The sequence below is a fragment of the Thalassophryne amazonica genome, chromosome 9 (assembly GCF_902500255.1).
Source record: "Thalassophryne amazonica chromosome 9, fThaAma1.1, whole genome shotgun sequence".
NCBI lineage: Eukaryota > Metazoa > Chordata > Actinopteri > Batrachoidiformes > Batrachoididae > Thalassophryne > Thalassophryne amazonica.
In genome coordinates this window covers 16,496,247-16,514,390 of record NC_047111.1, presented here as the reverse complement: position 1 = coordinate 16,514,390, position 18,144 = coordinate 16,496,247, and the positions used below count along the sequence as shown (strand labels likewise).

At 41.8% G+C, this 18,144-nt stretch overlaps 1 protein-coding gene across 1 annotated transcript; it reads left to right on the top strand.

Annotated features, from left to right (window-relative positions):
* Positions 1-973: 973 nt before the first annotated feature.
* On the top strand, positions 974-14,768 carry slc35f2 (solute carrier family 35 member F2). Its single transcript, XM_034177670.1, has 9 exons — positions 974-1,078; positions 4,919-5,033; positions 5,117-5,289; positions 6,772-6,899; positions 9,597-9,756; positions 10,666-10,822; positions 11,641-11,693; positions 13,877-14,031; positions 14,295-14,768. Exons 1-9 carry the CDS (start codon positions 1,051-1,053, stop codon positions 14,472-14,474), a joined length of 1,149 nt encoding a protein of 382 aa, XP_034033561.1. The 5' UTR covers positions 974-1,050; the 3' UTR covers positions 14,475-14,768.
* The last annotated feature ends 3,376 nt before the right edge of the window (positions 14,769-18,144 follow it).

The following is an 18,144-nucleotide window of genomic DNA, read 5'->3' as shown; positions in this document are numbered from 1 at the left end:
ATTGTTTTTTTTTCAAAATTTTACATATACAAATGTCAATTTTCAAACACAGCTTTATTTTTCCCTGTTGTTATAAAAGAAACTGAAATGTATTTGTCCTCCATAGCAAAAAGCTCACATCACAAAGCAATCTTTACATATAATAGCTGCTTGTCACTTAATATATTCAACATTTCTTGATCTCATATTGTATAGACATTTTCTTTTGTATTTTTTTATTGTGTTACCAAAAAATGTAATATATATATAATTGCTTTTGCCTTTGCCTCCTCCTGGTATTCTGATGTTCATGTATTGTTTACTTTAAATATTACAAAAAAGGAACTCCTTTTTTTCTTCTTTTTTCCTTTTTATATCTCTTTGGCCTTATGTTTTGTTCGTTTGTTTGTTGTTGTATTTGTTGAAATAAAGTTTTGAAAAAAAAACGGACTTCTGTTGCCAGGTCCGATTATTAGAAGCACATTTGAACTTCTTTTGAGGTAGTTATATTGATGGTTATCGGTTGCGCTTAAAAAAAATCTTGTACAGAATATAGTTTGTTATTCATCATTCTTTCCCTATGCTTGAATAATAATTCAAATACCTATTCTCTCTGTCATGCACAAACCTGCATCAACGAGATTTATCAAGAATTTCTTTCATTGTCACTTTTTTTTAACGTGTCACCGGATCTGTCCATCACTGTTGTTGAATATTTCAAGGACGTTAATGTCCCCCATAGTTATTACTTATGGTTGCCAGTTGGAATTTATCATAAATCGTGATAATCAGACTTCCGTCAGATTATTGAGACAATAATGAAATCAGAAATTGTTTAATGGCTGGCCTGAGCAAATTGTTGCAGTATCTCTTCTTGTGTGTTTCTTTTGGAGATCCAACTCCTTTTTAAATTTCTTTTCCAAAAACATGTGTGCTTGATGTTTTGTCAATATCTGGCAACACAGTCCCCGCTACCGCTTTGTCTGCGCTGCTGCGTGGAACGAAGTTCTGCGGCCGCGTGGATCGTCACTTGTCTTACGGTTTTTGCACAAATATGAGGATTTATTTATAATGACTGAAGAACAACACATATGTACCGGTACGATCTTTGTTTTATTCTTATTCGGTTATTAGCATTAACTTAGTTTTTGTAGATAAAGATGACCTGGTGCCCGAGGATCCGAACTCCATTTAAAATATTAATGATTTAATATTAACCGAGTTTATTCGCAGTCTTTTCTAACTGCTGAAACTTCATTATAACTTTAGACAGAATCATGGGGTTGGCCGCTATAATTCGGTACGTAATATATCTAATGTAGTAATGGTCACTGTGAAACTGACATTTCCTAAATTTATTGTGTTCATATTCCAGAAGTCCAAACCTACACAGTCTGTGCTTATTATACATTTCGGTTTACGTGATTGCTACTTTATACCGTTTTTATTACAAATAATTTTGTCAATATTAATCTTAAACAGCCTTATGTGTGTATAAATTGTACCATATGTAGACTTCATCAGGAAAAACAACCATTTTGTGTTTGCGAGCTGATGTACAGGTGTATGAGGTGTAGTTTTTCTGTAAATATCCATTCTGGTTCTAGTCTTTGTACCAGTACACGTACTGATAATAATCTCACTTTGTGGTTCAGGTGTCCATGCTAAATTCTGATAATCTCACTTTGTGGTTCGGGTGTCGATGCTAAGTGCTGATACAAGTCTCGCTTTGTGATTCAGTTGTCGATGCTAAGTGCTGATACTAATCTTACTTGTGATTCAGTTGTCGATGCTAAGTGCTGATACTAATCTCACTTTGTGGTTCAGGTGTCCATGCTAAGTGCTGATACTAATCTCACTTTGTGATTCAGGTGTCGATGCTAAGTGCTGATACAAGTCTCGCTTTGTGATTCAGTTGTCGATGCTAAGTGCTGATACTAATCTCACTTTGTGGTTCAGGTGTCAATGCTAAGTGCTGATACTAATCTCACTTTGTGGTTCAGGTGTCAATGCTAAGTGCTGATACTAATCTCACTTTGTGGTTCAGGTGTCAATGCTAAGTGCTGATACTAATCTCACTTTGTGATTCAGTTGTCGATGCTAAGTGCTGATACTAATCTCGCTTTGTGATTCAGGTGTCGATGCTAAGTGCTGATACTAATCTTGTTTTGTGATTCAGGTTTTGGTACTAATGCAAGAAAAGCTGATGAAAGAAAAGCTGGATGTCTAGCAATTTCCTACTTTTTAAACTCTGACAAGACTGAAATGATGGTTCTTGGTCCAGTGAGACATCGGCATTAATTTGACCATCTAAGGCTTAGTCTAGGCTCTTGTTTCATACATCACACTGACAAAGTGAGGAACCTTGAGGTAATTTTTGATCCTACGTTTTCCTTTAACCTCTACATTAAAGATATTATGAGGAATGCTTTTTTCCACCTGCGAAATATAGTGAAGATTCGTCCCATCCTGTCTATGGCTGATGCTGAGACCCTGATTCATGCATTTGTCTCTTCTAGATTGGACTACTGCAATGTTCATTTTCTGGTTTACCGCAGTCTAGCATTGGGGCTCTCCAATTAATTCAAATGCTGCTGCCAGACTTTTGACACAAAGTAGAAAGATTGACCACATTACACCTATTTTGGTGTCTCTTCACTGGCTTCCTGTCCCAGTGAGTTCAGATTTTAAGGTTCTGCTATAGTCAGTTGCCAAGTTCTGGATCACTTTTTTAAAGTCCCGCTATACGGAGTCATAATGCAACTGAATGTCCTTTATTGTGTATTGTTGTATTGGGTATTTGGATGTTATCTCGCTGAAAAGGTCTGGGTGGAGTAGCCCTTCTACTTAAAGTGTGAAGCCACATTATGTGTGGTGCAAATATTTGTCGGAAATAGATCACTTTGCCGGTTCTGGATCACGACACTCTGCGTCACTTTGGATCATTCCTGGCATCTGGCTGGAGCCCTTCTAATGCAGAATGATACACACTGTGTCCGAGAATGTGTTTTGAACACAAAATGATACTTATTAAATGAGAATTTAGTTAGTTTTGAAAAGCGCCGTTATACATTTTTACGAGCAAAAAATGGAAGTGTGGAGGTGAGATTTCTCCCGAATTAAAAAGTAAAAGCCCCCACATTAATCCTCATTCGTGATGTTGAGATGACTCCCAAAGTACACATGGCTCACAAGTACTGACACGAGGCTTCTGCTTCAGTGATCCACAACCGGCAGATTTTCGTGTCAGAGATAAATGCATGCAGCAATTAAACAGCAAGACATAAGACACTGACATTTTCTACCCATGTAAGTATTTTCCCACTCTAGAACCAAAAACACAGAATGGCTAACTCACCTTTGCTACTTAATAGAGATCATCACTTTCACATGAGTGAGTAAGAAAATGCGCGCACACCACCGAGACCATATGTTTTGAATCTTCTGCTGATCACAAAGATGGCTGGATACGGTCAAGCTTGTGGTCGTTTGTAGACAAAACATCAGTCTTTCCATTGATACCAAGTATTAGCTTATTTGCGCTGATTACGAAAAACTGCAGCGCAAATACTACAGCAGTGATCCGGAACTAGGCAAGTGACTGTACTAAACTATAAAACTGTTCACGGACTGGCCCCTCCCTACTTAGATGACCTTTTTTAGGTTGCCAGTTGGAATTTATCATAAAGCGTGATAATCAGACTTTGTACGTACGTACGAATCAGACTTACCGGCCTACGTACCGGCCCGGGCTTAGTGTTCTCAGGGTGCAGGACTATTTAGTGTCCCTAGGGTGACTAAAAAGTCTGCAGGTCATAGAGCTTTCTCTTATCATGCCCCTGTTCTGTGGAATGATCTCCCTGCATCAATAAAACAGTCAGATTCTGTAGAGACTTTCAAGTCCAGACTTAAGACTCACTTATTTTCCCTTTCGTATGGCTAGCATACTGGTATAGTATGTTACTATGGTTTTTACTCTTTTAAATTCATTTTATTAGTAAACCGAGTGTGCCACGGCCTCAACTTTATCTAAAGTCTGGGTCTTTTAGTGAAGCTTAGGGCTAGTGGCCGGTGATCACCTTAGTATTTCTTCTGTTTTTCTTGTTGTTTAATGCTGACAAACTATATTGTATTTGTTGTCTTTCTGATGCCTGATTCTGTTTTTTCTCTCTGAGGTGCGGCTCCATCCAGAGATGGGTGTGGTGTCTGTTTCTGAAACTTTCCTGTCCTGTGCATCAGCATGGACAACCAAAATTTCCTGTATATTCGTTTTTGTAATTTGTGTCTGTATCATGGCCCAAGCAGAGGGTCGCCCCTTTGAGTCTGGTCTACTTGAGGTTTCTTCCTCAAATCATCAGAGGGAGTTTTTCCTTACCACTGTCACCTGTGTGTTTGCTCTAGGGGTTGGTGAGGTTAGACCTTACTTGTGTGAAGCGCCTTGAGGCAACTTTGTTGTGATTTGGCGCTATATAAATTAAAATAAAATGAAAACGCTGATACTAATCTGGCTTTGTGATTCTTTCTCTACGTAATACATGGAGAAGATGATGTAAGTAAGTCCCCTCGAATGCTCCCTTGTTTTCTCTTGGAGTCACCGCAGCAGATGGTGGATGCCTTTGCTGATGCAGCTCCACATTACATGGAGAAATGTAGCAGAGCAGAGGTGAGGTTTGAACTGAGAAGCATCTGCACTGAAACCAAGCGCACTAACCACTTGTCCACCTCCCCGTGTATGGAGAAGAGGATGCTGTAGTAGTATTCCAGATGTTCATAGTTACAGTTCAGGAGTTGTGGTGAGAATCCTACGAGTCAGGCAGAAAGAGTCACATGACATTCCTGTGCAGATTTGGTTCCAGGTTCTGCTCAGATCATCTGATGAAGATGATAAATAGGACTGATGTTAATTACTAAATTTTGCACATGGTGTTAATGTGTTCAGGTTTATCTGTGAAGGACATGGAATTGGTGGAGCCGCTGGCAGAGCAGCAGCAGTGCTGGAGTTGGCAGGCAGCCTGCGGCCTGCATGGTTACAACCTGCGGGATATTTTCACATGGTGAGATCTGTTCAAATATAAGATTACAGACTAAAAGACAGTCCAGAATCTGAGAAAAAAACAGAGTGCTTGTGTTGCTGCAGGAGCCTGCTGAAGACTGTTGCCATGGGCCAGGTCTTGTCCCTGCTGATTTGTGGGACTGCGGTGAGCTGCCAGTACCTGGCTGAGGCCGGAGTGGAGACGCCGATGCTACAGAGTTTCCTGAACTACGCCATGCTGCTTCTCGTCTACACGTCTGTCCTCGTCTTGCGGAAAGGTCAGCTGGTCCCCATCCACAGCGTTTACACTTCTTCTTCTCTGTGAGTTGTCTGCGCCACATTAAGGCCCCCATCACACATAGCAAGAATGTGCCAGAACCATGCCCGACACGGCAAAAATTGCCATAATTCGAAGCAGTCAGGAGGAAAAGAGGCGTGGCCAGCTCTGTCAGAAAGCATCCGAAGTACCTCATCCACACCTGCATGATGGTATCCAAAGCACATGTAGACAATAGGTAGATGACACAGATGGCTATAAAAGGTGCTGAAGACTGCCTGGTGTCCAAACGTCCAAATGTCTGGATGGCAGATCGGTGTTTTCCTGGCTATAATTATAACTCAGCCGTGTGTGTGTGTTTGCGCACATAATGCTGCATGGGCCACTAAGTGCACACATGTGCATGCCTGCCACTGCACAGCTTTGCTCCAGAGTTTGCTGCCATTGGGCCATGCTGTCCCTCAGACGGAGCTTTTCCAGGGAACTTTCTTTTTTCTTGTTTGCACACTTCAGCAGCACAGTGCAACTCTGGACACCGTAATGGTTGGATTATCACATGGAATTAATTTTTTTCTTTTGGGTGAGAGGATTCTAACCTCAGGCTGCTGTCCTGGCTTCATTTTCCATGTTGGCGCTGTGAAACACTCCTGGACTGCTGTTGGAGGTAAGATGCATGTTTATTAATGCTGTAACGGTCTGGCACAAGCTCCGTGTTATATCTCCTCCAGAGTTAGAAGTGAACATTCACAGCGTGAGATCCGTCCAGCTCTGAGCCTGACGCATGCAATGACATGTTATTGCACACCACGGAGAGAGGCAGCTGCCCATGTTATGATGGAGACAATAGTTCACATTATTTAAGTCGCCCATGGGAAGGAATGGACAGATATCTGTGCTGTAAGGTCTGTTATGGATATAACAGCTTGTCCAGATCTGCAGCACTGTGCCACACGTTGACCCCCAGTGCCACAGTGCTTTCGGTTTGTTCGTGCTGTGTTCACATCCCCTGCACGTGGATGGCTGTGTGCCACATACATATCAACAGTCAACGGTTCCTTTGCGCTCTGGGGGCAGGGAGCGACATTAGAGGTCGACATTATTATACGTGGCACATGCAGATACCAGCAGGCTTTGCGCCGTGTCAGATCCATCTCGAGGTTCCTTCCTATGCGCTCAAATAATTTCAGATGCTGTTTTGCCGCCATCAGAATATGTACATTGCGGTTAGATGGTCCTCAGACTGCTCATGGACCACCGTCGGATAGGTGTCCCATCTCGACCGCACCTGGAGAGTTATGAACATGTGCTTCACACTCGTGGCCGCCGGCAGATTTTGACCAACTGTGTGGACTTCCGTAGATGGCTGTCAGAACATTGTGGAACTGAAATCTGACACTTTTCAGTTGTGCGCCGATTTATAACTCCGACGCCATTCTGTGTGATTCTGGCTATGTGTGAGAGGGGTATAAATCTGTTTCCACAGGTGACCGGAACATTTTGCATATTTTAAAGACCAAGTGGTGGAAATATTTGGTGATGGGTGTTGCCGACGTGGAAGCTAACTACACAGTGGTGATGGCGTACCGCTTTACTACCCTGACCAGTATCCAGGTGAGACCAGGTGACCGCTGAACGGGACGCCGCAGAGTTTCTTTCTGGCCTTAAAACTTTAAAGGATGTTGACAGAACAAAGTGTGTGGCATTTAATGTAATATTGTACTCAACCTTCTTATCAGCGCTCTGCTTTTACCTGCATCACTGAAGACATGGCAGGTCGAGGAGTTGCTTTGTGTGTAGTTGTGGTTTATGTGTACGCAACATCTTGACAAAGACACTGTGTATCAAAATAATACTTGAATCACACGTTCGCCTCTCCAACACCTCAGACAGGTTTGATGCAAGTTCTCTGGCCCGTTGCTTTGGGGGGTTCAGATGCTCACTTTGCCCATGTTTTCCACAGTTTTCATATTGGTGCCTGTTCGAGGTCTCTACCAGAGTATTATCAAAGTACCACTATAATACGTGTACCTGTAATCACTCCCTGTATCTACTTCAGCATTTCATGCTGCAAGCTGTCAGTCCGCTGTTTTGTGCAGCAGGACCGAGTTGAAAAAAGAGTTTCCTTCTGTGTCTCAGAGCGTGACGACACAGAGCGCAAAGAGCAGAGTGTAGAGTTACAAACATATTTGTAACCTTTTCTTTTTTTCCCACTCTGCTGCTCTGTGAGTGTCCTCACTGTGGTTAAACTAAAAACACAACTGCAGACCTGCAACACATTAACAACCAACACTAACACCTTTTTTCAAATATGCCTAAAGTCTCTTTCTGAGGACGGCGTGAAGTAAAAAGCGCTGACAAAACCTTACCTCTCAATCAGATCGTGCCTTATACACAACTTCTCCACTGCAATCCGGGGGCGAATCCAGACAGAAAGAGGGTGTTGTGGCTGGGTTGTGCTCCCACGACAGCCCTCAGTTAAAGGTCCACTTTTGAAGACATTTTTCATACTAATAGAATAGAATACTACTTACTAGTACTACTACTATGGTTTATAGTAATAATGATAAGAACAGTATTGTTAATAACTAAAATGTTTAAATCAGTATTACTCTGGGCCCGAGTTTTACTACAGTTCTGCACTGTTTAATTGATGAGCTACATAAAAATAGATTTACTTCATTTAACTTTTCTGCATAACTACATAACTGATGTCTAAGCTCAGGCATTACTTGGTCTGTTTGTGGTTGTAGCTTTAAAATCTGGTCATTTAGAGTTTAGGGAGCCATGAATATGAAGATGATTGTGGCTTTTGGGGTTATCATGTGTTTGAGGTTCGTTTGATCAACAGATAAACTAACAGGTTTTTTTTTTCCAGCTACGTCTTCTGTCTAAAGTCAAGTCCTTCCTCAGTAGATGTGATCTTCAGATGGTCCTTCATGCTTTCATCAGCTCCAGACTTGATTATAATACACTTTGTGCTGGTGTTAACCAGTTTTCTCTTACATGCCTCCAGCTTGTGCAGAATGCTGCTAATCATCTTTTAATGAACACTTCCAGAAGTGCGCATTTTACACCTGTACTTTACTCACTCCACTGGCTTCCTGTTCATTTTAGAGTTGATTTTAAGATTTTAATGTTTGTTTTTAAAGCTATTCATGGCCTTCCACCTTCCTACTTGTCTGAATGTTTATTTTTTTACAGTCGGACATTATGGGCGTCTGATGTTCTGAGGTCAAAATATAAACTCTGGGGTGATGGTGTTTTTGCGGTAGCTCCAGACTGTGCCACAAGTTACCTCCTGATTTATGCACTAGTTCTGACCCAGCATTTTTTCAATCCAAGCTCAAGGCTTATTTAAACCTTTAACACCTGGTGGCGCTGTGACGTGTTTTGTTTTTATGTGCCTCTTTAATTTATTGTATGTTTGTTTTATTTTCGTCAGTTCTTGTTACTTGATTTTTTTTACTGTAAAACACTTTGGACATCGTCTGGCTGCTGTAAAGGGCGATACAAATAAATATTGATTGATTGATTGATAATAATCCTGTCAAACAAACAAGTAGGTTGTGATATCAATTTGGGGAAGAGGCAAAGAAAAGGTGAAAAGGTACAAAAAATGGCACACATATTAAGCAGTACAACTAAATTGATGCGGGAGGGGCATTAATAATAATAATAAAAACGTCCAAAAAAGATCCTTAGATATCAAAATCCCAAAATTCTCTGGGGGCCTTGAGTGGCCCCAGACCCCCTGCCAACAAAGGTTCACTTTCACCAATTTCAGATTCTGCGTAAGGGCCTGATTCTAATTGTTGCCACCAGGGGGCAGATTCTCTGAAACCTTGTGTACTTGATATCTTGACAAATATTTTGTATAGGAAGGTGAGCGTTAGTACACAAAGTCTAAGACCTCAGACAACTTTGAAATGGGTGTGTTTTTATGATAATCGTCACCACCAGGGGGCTGAATTTTGAAACATTTGTATGTGACATCTAAGACTTGAAGGTGTAAATTGGTACAAAGGTCATCTCAGTAATGTTTTGGACATATTGGACATTGGGCACATTAAATTCTAATTTTGTCCACCAGGGGAAACTTAATGTGTGCGGGAACTCCACCCGGTCTTCGTGGGTCGCGGTCAAAGTGGATTCTGTAGATTATTCCTTGCTAAGACCTTGTACAAGTTTGAGGTGGGGTTGGGTGGGGCAGGTTTGGGTCCGTGTTGCCCTTGTTGAGCGAGCTTGGAATTACGTGCATGCACATGTGCACAAAGCTTGGTGTTGTGCTTAATGCCTGTTGTGTTTCAGCTGCTGGACTGTTTTGTGATCCCAGTGCTGATGGTTCTGTCCTGGTTCCTCCTGAAGACTCGGTACCGGCTGGTCCATTTTGTGGCTGTGGGGATTTGTTTGTTAGGAGTCGGGGCCATGGTGGGGGCCGACATTCTGGCTCACAGAGACCAGGGCTCCTGTAAGGAAAATGATCTCATGTTTTTCTCTCCAGAATATTTTTTTTAAACCGCAGTCTGGATCTTAGATTTTTCCTCTCAGCTGATCAATGATCTTATTGATCACATATTTATTTATATCACTCTTTCCAATCACAGAATCAGATGAATATCTTTGTTGAAGTAATGATTAAAAAGCAGAAATGACTCATATTTTAAACAAGAGCAATCTGACGTCAAAGAGTTTTCTGACATCTGCCAATCTGGATCTCAATCACCTCCAAAATTGAGTGGAGTCTTCCAAGCTCTAGTATGTGTCTGTGTTGAAAATTTTTGTCAAAATCTGTGCAGTAGTTTTGACATAATCCTGCTAACAGTAATCCTTGAAAGCCTATATAAAGTGAAATTTGATCCAGAATCCGGATCCAGATTACCTCCAAAATTTAAAGTCTTTCATGGCTTAATATCTATCTGTGGTGAAAACTGCATCAAAATCCATGTAGTAGTTTTGATGTAATCCTGCTAACAGACAGACAGACTTTAAACTTTAAAGTTTTGTAAGTTATTTCTAGATTGTTTCTTATGAATGGTTTTGTATTTGGGACTTTTCATATTATAATTTTATAATTTTTAAAGATGCGTTTTCTTCTCAATTTAATATTCCTTCCTTTGTAAATGATTCCTCAATTAAAAAACAAAACCACAATTACTGTATTTTCCAGAGTGCGTGGCAATGATGATTTGATTTCTGGGAAAGTCCGATGTAAATAGTCATTATAATAATTAATAATAATGAAGGTGATATTTTTCAGTGTATAAGTCATAAGTTGCAAGACCTTCCAAAGACAGTAAGAAGTTGTGACTTATACTCTGGAAAATACAGTAATGTTATTTTCTAATTATATTTGTTTTTGCTGCCTTCCTGCGTGCAGATAATAATGTTGCCCTCGGCGATGGTTTGGTGCTGCTCAGCGCTGTTCTGTATGCCGTATCCAACGTGTGCCAGGAGTACACAGTGAAGAACCTGAGCTGGGTGGACTTCCTGGGCATGATGGGATTGTTCGGGAGCGTCATCAGCGGTATCCAGCTGTACGTTTCTGACACCATTCAGAAACTCGTAACCTGACCACAAAAATCAAATTAGAATTTTTCAAGTTTTTTTTTTTTTAACCATCAAATTTCTTTATGTCTTATGCAGTCTCGTGTTTTTAATGAAGCCGCTGTGTCAGAATCATTAACCAATTAGACATAATGTGATTTTATTCAGTAAATTTATTTTAATGTTTCTCTAAATTCCTTCAGGTTGCAACAAAGCCAAAATAATTTTTCTGTTTCAGACTGATCATCCGTCATAATTAAAAATAAATCATGAAGTAAAACTTATTTTGATTAAGGTTTATTGATTTTTGTAAAACACAAAACACAAACAGCTCAACTAACGACCTGATCGACCCGCCAAATTAAAATCAGTCAGACAATCAAAGCACAAAATTTTCACTTTTAAGTTTTTTTTTCTGATGATTGAAAACACATATCACAGCAGAAGCAGCAGCTTCATCAATGAAAGTCATGTTTCAGGGTTTTTTGTTGTTGTTTTTATGATTAGCTTCACCAGCCAGCAGAGAGGGTCAGAGGTTATTTTGATTCTGATTTAATTTTGTGACATATTCACTGGGTGGAGGAAATGCTGGTTAAAGTTTTGTGGTGATCCGAAAACAAGTCAAAATGTTTTTACTTTGATCCATTTCTTGAACGGTCTTTCTTTATGACATCACAGAGAGCTTTTCTGAGTGCTGCTGCCCTCTGTTGGGTTGTTGGAGGTAATGATGGATGACCATCGTTAACCCGGTGAAGGCTTGTGCTCTGTGTGCTCTTCTAGTTCAACAATCTGATGCTGTTCTTCACAGAGCTGTTCTGGAGACACAGGCGGTGAGAGCGATAACGTGGAACCTGAAAATCGGTGAGTTCCTGAAACAACATATGAACAAAACCCTGCTGAAGAGAAATGTAATTTTGTTTGTTTGTTTGTTTGTTTGGTTGGTTTGCTGTAACAAAAATGTTTGTTGTACAAACGGCCTCCTCTGTTTCCTGTCAGGACACAGAATCAGTTTAATTTGTATGGGAACGCCTGTGACATTATTCCAAAGCTACTGCTCGTTTTCCGCTTCACTTTCCTTTAAATGGAAAATGGGAACCTCTTGATGTCCCAGTGTCAGTTTCTGCTCAGCAAAGTTCAGCAGATTTTTCTTTTGCACTGTTGAAAGTTAAGATCATAAAATACTTTTAAATACACTCAACATAAATATAAATGCAACACTTTTGGTTTTGCTCCCATTTTGTATGAGATGAACTCAGAGATCTAAAACTTTTTCCACATACACAATATCACCATTTCCCTCAAATATTGTTCACAAACCAGTGACCAGTCACCATGATTAGTGCACAGGTGTGCCTTAGACTGCCCACAATAAAAGACCACTCTGAAAGGTGCAGTTTTGTTTTATTGGGGGGGATACCAGTCAGTATCTGGTGTGACCACCATTTGCCTCATGCAGTGCAACACATCTCCTTCGCATAGAGTTGATCAGGTTGTCAATTGTGGCCTGTGGAATGTTGGTCCACTCCTCTTCAATGGCTGTGCGAAGTTGCTGGATATTGGCAGGAACTGGTACACGCTGTCGTATACGCCGGTCCAGAGCATCCCAAACATGCTCAATGGATGACATGTCCGGTGAGTATGCCGGCCATGCAAGAACTGGGACATTTTCAGCTTCCAAGAATTGTGTACAGATCCTTGCAACATGCGGCCGTGCATTATCCTGCTGCAACATGAGGTGATGTTCTTGGATGTATGGCACAACAATGGGCCTCAGGATCTCGTCACGGTATCTCTGTGCATTCAAAATGCCATCAATAAAATGCACCTGTGTTCTTCGTCCATAACAGACGCCTGCCCATACCATAACCCCACCGCCACCATGGGCCACTCGATCCACAACATTGACATCAGAAAACCGCTCACCCACATGACACCACACACGCTGTCTGCCATCTGCCCTGAACAGTGTGAACCGGGATTCATCCATGAAGAGAACACCTCTCCAACGTGCCAAACGTCAGCGAATGTGAGCATTTGCCTACTCAAGTCGGTTACGACTACGAACTGGAGTCAGGTCGAGACCCTGATGAGGACGACGAGCATGCAGATGAGCTTCCCTGAGACGGTTTCTGACAGTTTGTGCAGAAATTCTTTGGTTATGCAAACCGATTGTTTCAGCAGCTGTCCGAGTGGCTGGTCTCAGACAATCTTGGAGGTGAACACGCTGGATGTGGAGGTCCTGGGCTGGTGTGGTTACACGTGGTCTGCGGTTGTGAGGCTGGTTGGATGTACTGCCAAATTCTCTGAAACGTCTTTGGAGACGGCTTATGGTAGAGAAATGAACATTCAATACACGAGCAACGGCTCTGGTTGACATTCCTGCTGTCAGCATGCCAATTGCACGCTCCCTCAAATCTTGCGACATCTGTGGCATTGTGCTGTGTGATAAAACTGCACCTTTCAGAGTGGCCTTTTATTGTGGGCAGTCTAAGGCACACCTGTGCACTAATCATGGTGTCTAATCAGCATCTTGATACGGCACACCTGTGAGGTGGGATGGATTATCTCAGCAAAGGAGAAGTGCTCACTATCACAGATTTAGACTGGTTTGTGAACAATATTTGAGGGAAATGGTGATATTGTGTATGTGGAAAAAGTGAGTTCATCTCATACAAAATGGGAGCAAAACCAAAAGTGTTGCGTTTATATTTTTGTTGAGCGTATAAACAATTGCAACACAGTTGCTCAGCATTGACAACTACATTGATCAGTTTGGAATTTATTGATTATCACCTTTTCTTCATTATTTTGAAATCATTGAGCTGTAAACCTAAAAGGGGTGGGGGGGGAGCAATTCTCTGTTTTTTATTCCACTGAAACTGTTTTTTTTTTTTTTGTTTTTTTTTTGTAATATTTGGAAATTTCTGCTTTGGATTTTAATTGACAATAAAAAAACAACCCAAAAATCAAATCATATCCATGTTTATGCAGGAACTCTGTTGCACAGTTGTCAGGATAATTTGTGTTTCGTGTGTGTGCTGCAGGGCTGCTGTTCACGCTTTATGTCTCGTGCATGTTCGCGCTCTACAGCTTCATGCCCCTCGTGGTTAAACTGAGCAGCGCCACCGCTGTCAACCTCTCTCTCCTGACCGCCGACCTGTTCAGCCTCTTCTGCGGCCTCTTCCTGTTCCACTACACCGTAAGTGATGCCTGCAAAATGGCGGAAACACCGATTTTACCAGTGCAAATATTTGCACTAAATTTATTTGAAATATTTTAATAATGTTTTGAGGTTTTCTGCTGATAAAGAGACAGTGATCCTGATTGGCCAATACACTGAAACAAATGGAACTAAAATCCACTGAGTTGTTAAAGTTCTAATACGCAGAAACGCGGAAACAACAAAGAGAATTTCTTCTTTTTGACATTGTGATGAACTTCCTCGTCTTTTTTGTTGTCCAGTTTTCAGCCCTCTACATCATCTCCTTTGTGGTCATCGCCGTGGGTTTCATCATGTTCAACGCTGTTCCCACGTACTCCGCTTTACCTGAATCTGGATCCACAGAGGACGAGCATGTCAATGTCACAGCCCAGAGCCCCTCAGACTCCCCGCCTACTGTCAATGGCCCGAGGCAGCCCTAAGTAGCCAAAGCGGCCTTCCTTGGACTGAAGCAGCCCGAGGTGACCTGAGTCACCCCGAGTGGCTTTAAGTAGCCTAAGACAGCTCTATGCGGCCCGACGTGGCCCATGTGGTCCGAGGTAGCCTGAGGCAGCACTAGATGGCCTGCGACACCCCGAGTTGCCCTCAGTAACCCAAGGCAGCCCTACAGTGCATCCTGAAAGTATTCACAGCGCTTCACTTTTACCACATTTTGTTACAGCCTTATTCCAAAATAAATAGAATAATTTTTTCCCTCAAAATTCTACACACAATACCCCGTAATGACAATGTAAAAAAAAAAAAAAAAAATTTTTTTTTTTTTTTTTTTTTTTTTTTTTTTTTTAGATCTGTGCAAATTTATCAAAAATAAAAAACTGAGAAATCACGCGTACATAAGTATTCACAGCCTTTGCCATGAAGCTCATAATTGAGCTCAGGTGCATCTGGATTCCACTGATCAACCTTGAGATGTATCTACAGCTTAATTGGAGTCCACCTGGGGTAAATTCAGTTGATAGTACATGATTTGGAAAGACACACACCTGTCTACATATAAGGTCCCACAGTTGACAGTCAGAGCACAAACCAAGCATGAAGTCAAAGGAATTGTCTGTAGACCTCCGAGACAAGATTGTCTGGAGGCACAAATCTGGGGAAGGGAACAGAAACATCTCTGCTGCTTTGAAGGTCCCAGTGAACACAGTGGCCTCTATCATCTGTAAATGGAAGAAGTTCAGATCCACCAGGACTCTTCCTAGAGCTGGCCACCTGTCTAAACTGAGCGATCAGGGGAGAAGGACCTTAGTCGGGGAGGTGACCAAGAACCCTATGGTCACTCTGTCAAAGCTCCAGCATTCCTCTGTGGAGAGAGGAGAACCTTCCAGAAGGACAACCATCTCTGTAGCAATCCACCAATCAGACCTGTATGTTAGAGTGGCCAGACGGAAGCCACTCCTTAGTAAAAGACACATGGCAGACCGCCTGGAGTTTGACAAAAGGCACCTGAAGGACTCAGACTAGGAGAAACAAAATTCTCTGATCTGATGAGACAAAGCTTGAACTCTTTGGTGTCATGTGGTGGCAGCATCATGCTGTGGGGATGTTTTTCAGCATCAGGAACTGGGAGACTAGTCAGGATTGAGGGAAAGATGAATGCAGCAATGTACAGAGACATCTTGGATGAAAACCTGCTCCAGAGTGCTCTTTCAGCAGGACAATGACCCTAAGCACACAGCCAAGATATCAAAAGAGTGGCATCAGGGCAACTCCGTGAATGTCCTTGAGTGGTCCAGCCAGAGCCCAGACCTGAATCCCACTGAACATCTCTGGAGAGATCTGAAAATGTCTGTGCACCGACGCTCCCCATCCAACCTGATGGAGCTTGAGAGGTGTTACAAAGAGCAATGGACAAAACTGCCCAAAGATAGGTGCACCAAGCTTGTGCCTTCATATTCAAGACTTGAGGCTGTAATTGCTGCCGAAGGTGCATCAACAAAGTATGCAACCTTGTTGTGTAGCACTATATAAATAAATGAAAATTAAATACATGGAAATATTGAGCAGAGGCTGTGAATACTTATGTACATGGGATTTCTTAGTTTTTTATTTTTAATAAATTTTGCAAAAAAAAACAAAACAATGTTGTCATTATGGGGTGTTGTGTTTAGAATTTTGAGGGGAAAAAATGAATTTACTCCATTTTGGAATAAAGGTGAAATATAACGTGAAAAAAGTGAGGCGCTGTGAATACTTTCTGGTTGCACCATGCATGGCCTGAGGCGGACCTAGTGGCCCTAGGTAGCCCGAGACAGCTCTATGCAGCCCAAGGTAGCCCTAGTGGCACTAAGTAGCCTGAGGCAGGCCCAGGTAGCTGAAGCGAGCCCTTGGTGGCCTGAGGTAGCTCGAGGCAGCCCTACATGGCCCTAGGTAGACTGTGGCAGCCCTGGGTGGCCTGAGGGGACCCCAGATGATTAGACACAGTCTTCAGTAGCCCACGGGGCTTGAGATTGTCTTAGGTGGATGGAGATTGACCAAGTGACCCTAGGTGGCCTGAGGCCAGTGACAAAAGCAGCCAAAACTACACGACCAGGTGGAAGAAGGCTGCAAACCTAAATCACACATGAGGATGAAGATGTTCAGTCTGTTTATGAAGGAATATTAGTGCAAAAAAAAAAAAAAATCAAAGAAGTCAGGTTATTAAGGCATCTCATACTTCCTTTATTATAATGAAATGTTGAGCCATAATCCATGAGCTCCAAAGTAAACACCACACATCAGGGTGGAGCTAAAATACTGTTTTCAGTCACTGTTGGTTGATTTGAATGAATTTCGAAGTTGTAAACTGTTTCATTTTGTACTTTTTCATAAAATTCTGCTCAGAGTGTGGATCTCTTACAAAAGTAGACTTTAAAAATTATTTTCTTTCATCTGTTACATGATATTTTTGCTTGTGAATCTGCTGCAAACTGTGAATACTGAAAAAATATCTTCTGAAACCTGAACGTACAACCAGCTTGCAAAACCTGAATTCCATCAGGATTTGGTGTAAATGCTTGACTGAGGAGCCAATGGTGCGAAGCTGCACTCTAAAAAAAGGAACTGTTGTCTCAACAAGAAAAAATGATGTAACAATTTGCATAGATTTTTCTAAAGTTATTTCAACTTTCAACTGAGTTAATGCCATTAGACTTCTCTAGTTAAGTTGAAATAACCAGTTAAGTTGAAATAACTTAAAAAAAATCTATGCAAATTGTTACACCACTTTCTCTCGTTGAGGCAGCGGTTCATTTTTGAGAGTGTATCATCTATGGGATTATGATAGCACACCTCTGACTTTCACTGCACCACTGGGCTTCGCGCCGCCCCTTGACTCTCATGCACATTAGACTCTTTCACATTCCTTATTAGTGGGTGAACAATCCAACGCGTGGTGGATTCTGCTTCATGATGGTAGGAAGAGTCAACATCGAAGGATCACAAAGTGACATCGCTGTGAACGCTTGGCCACCACAAGCCAGTTCTCCCTGTGGTCACTTTTCTGACACTTCCTGCTTAAATCCCAAAAGTCAGAAGAATGGTGAGGCCCTGCTTTCACGGTCTGTATTCAAGATCAAGCGAACTTTTGTCCTTCTGCTCCACAGGATGTTTCTGTCCTCCCTGAGTTTGCTTTAGGACACCTGCGTTACAGTTTGACAGGTGGCCCACCGCAGTCAAACTCCCCACCTGCCACTATCCCTGGAACGGGTCACACCCAGTGGGGCCGGGTGCTTGACACCAGAAGCGAGAGCCCGCTCGGGGCTCACCTCTTGTGAGAGCTGCATTCACGTTTTGTGGGATGTTTTATTCGCGGTTTGCAGCAAAATTATTCACAGTTTGCGGATATTCACGGTTTGCATAAATTTTCATTAATGGTTTGCGGACAATTCACGATTTTCAACAGATTCTCACATTTTGGGGGTCAATATGGGAGCTGGATTGATCCACTTTGGGCATTTTGTTTTTCATCATGAAGAGAAAATGCAGATATTTTTATATTTCATGTGAGATTAACAGATTATTATATTTTTCTAAAAATGTAGATGTTTATAAACAGATGTCAGTTGTTAACTTGTTAAGCAAGATGTTATGTTTCGGACGCGGTCGGAGCACCGA

What these genes read in the sequence shown, in the direction of transcription:
- slc35f2 (XM_034177670.1), top strand. Translation starts at nt 1,051, where the DNA reads ATGACTGAAGAACAACACATATGTACCG. An exon ending in AGAACAACACATATGTACCG is followed by an intron (nt 1,079 to 4,918) that starts GTACGATCTTTG and finishes TAATGTGTTCAG; the next exon opens with GTTTATCTGTGAAGGACATG. An exon ending in CTACCCTGACCAGTATCCAG is followed by an intron (nt 6,900 to 9,596) that starts GTGAGACCAGGT and finishes GTTGTGTTTCAG; the next exon opens with CTGCTGGACTGTTTTGTGAT.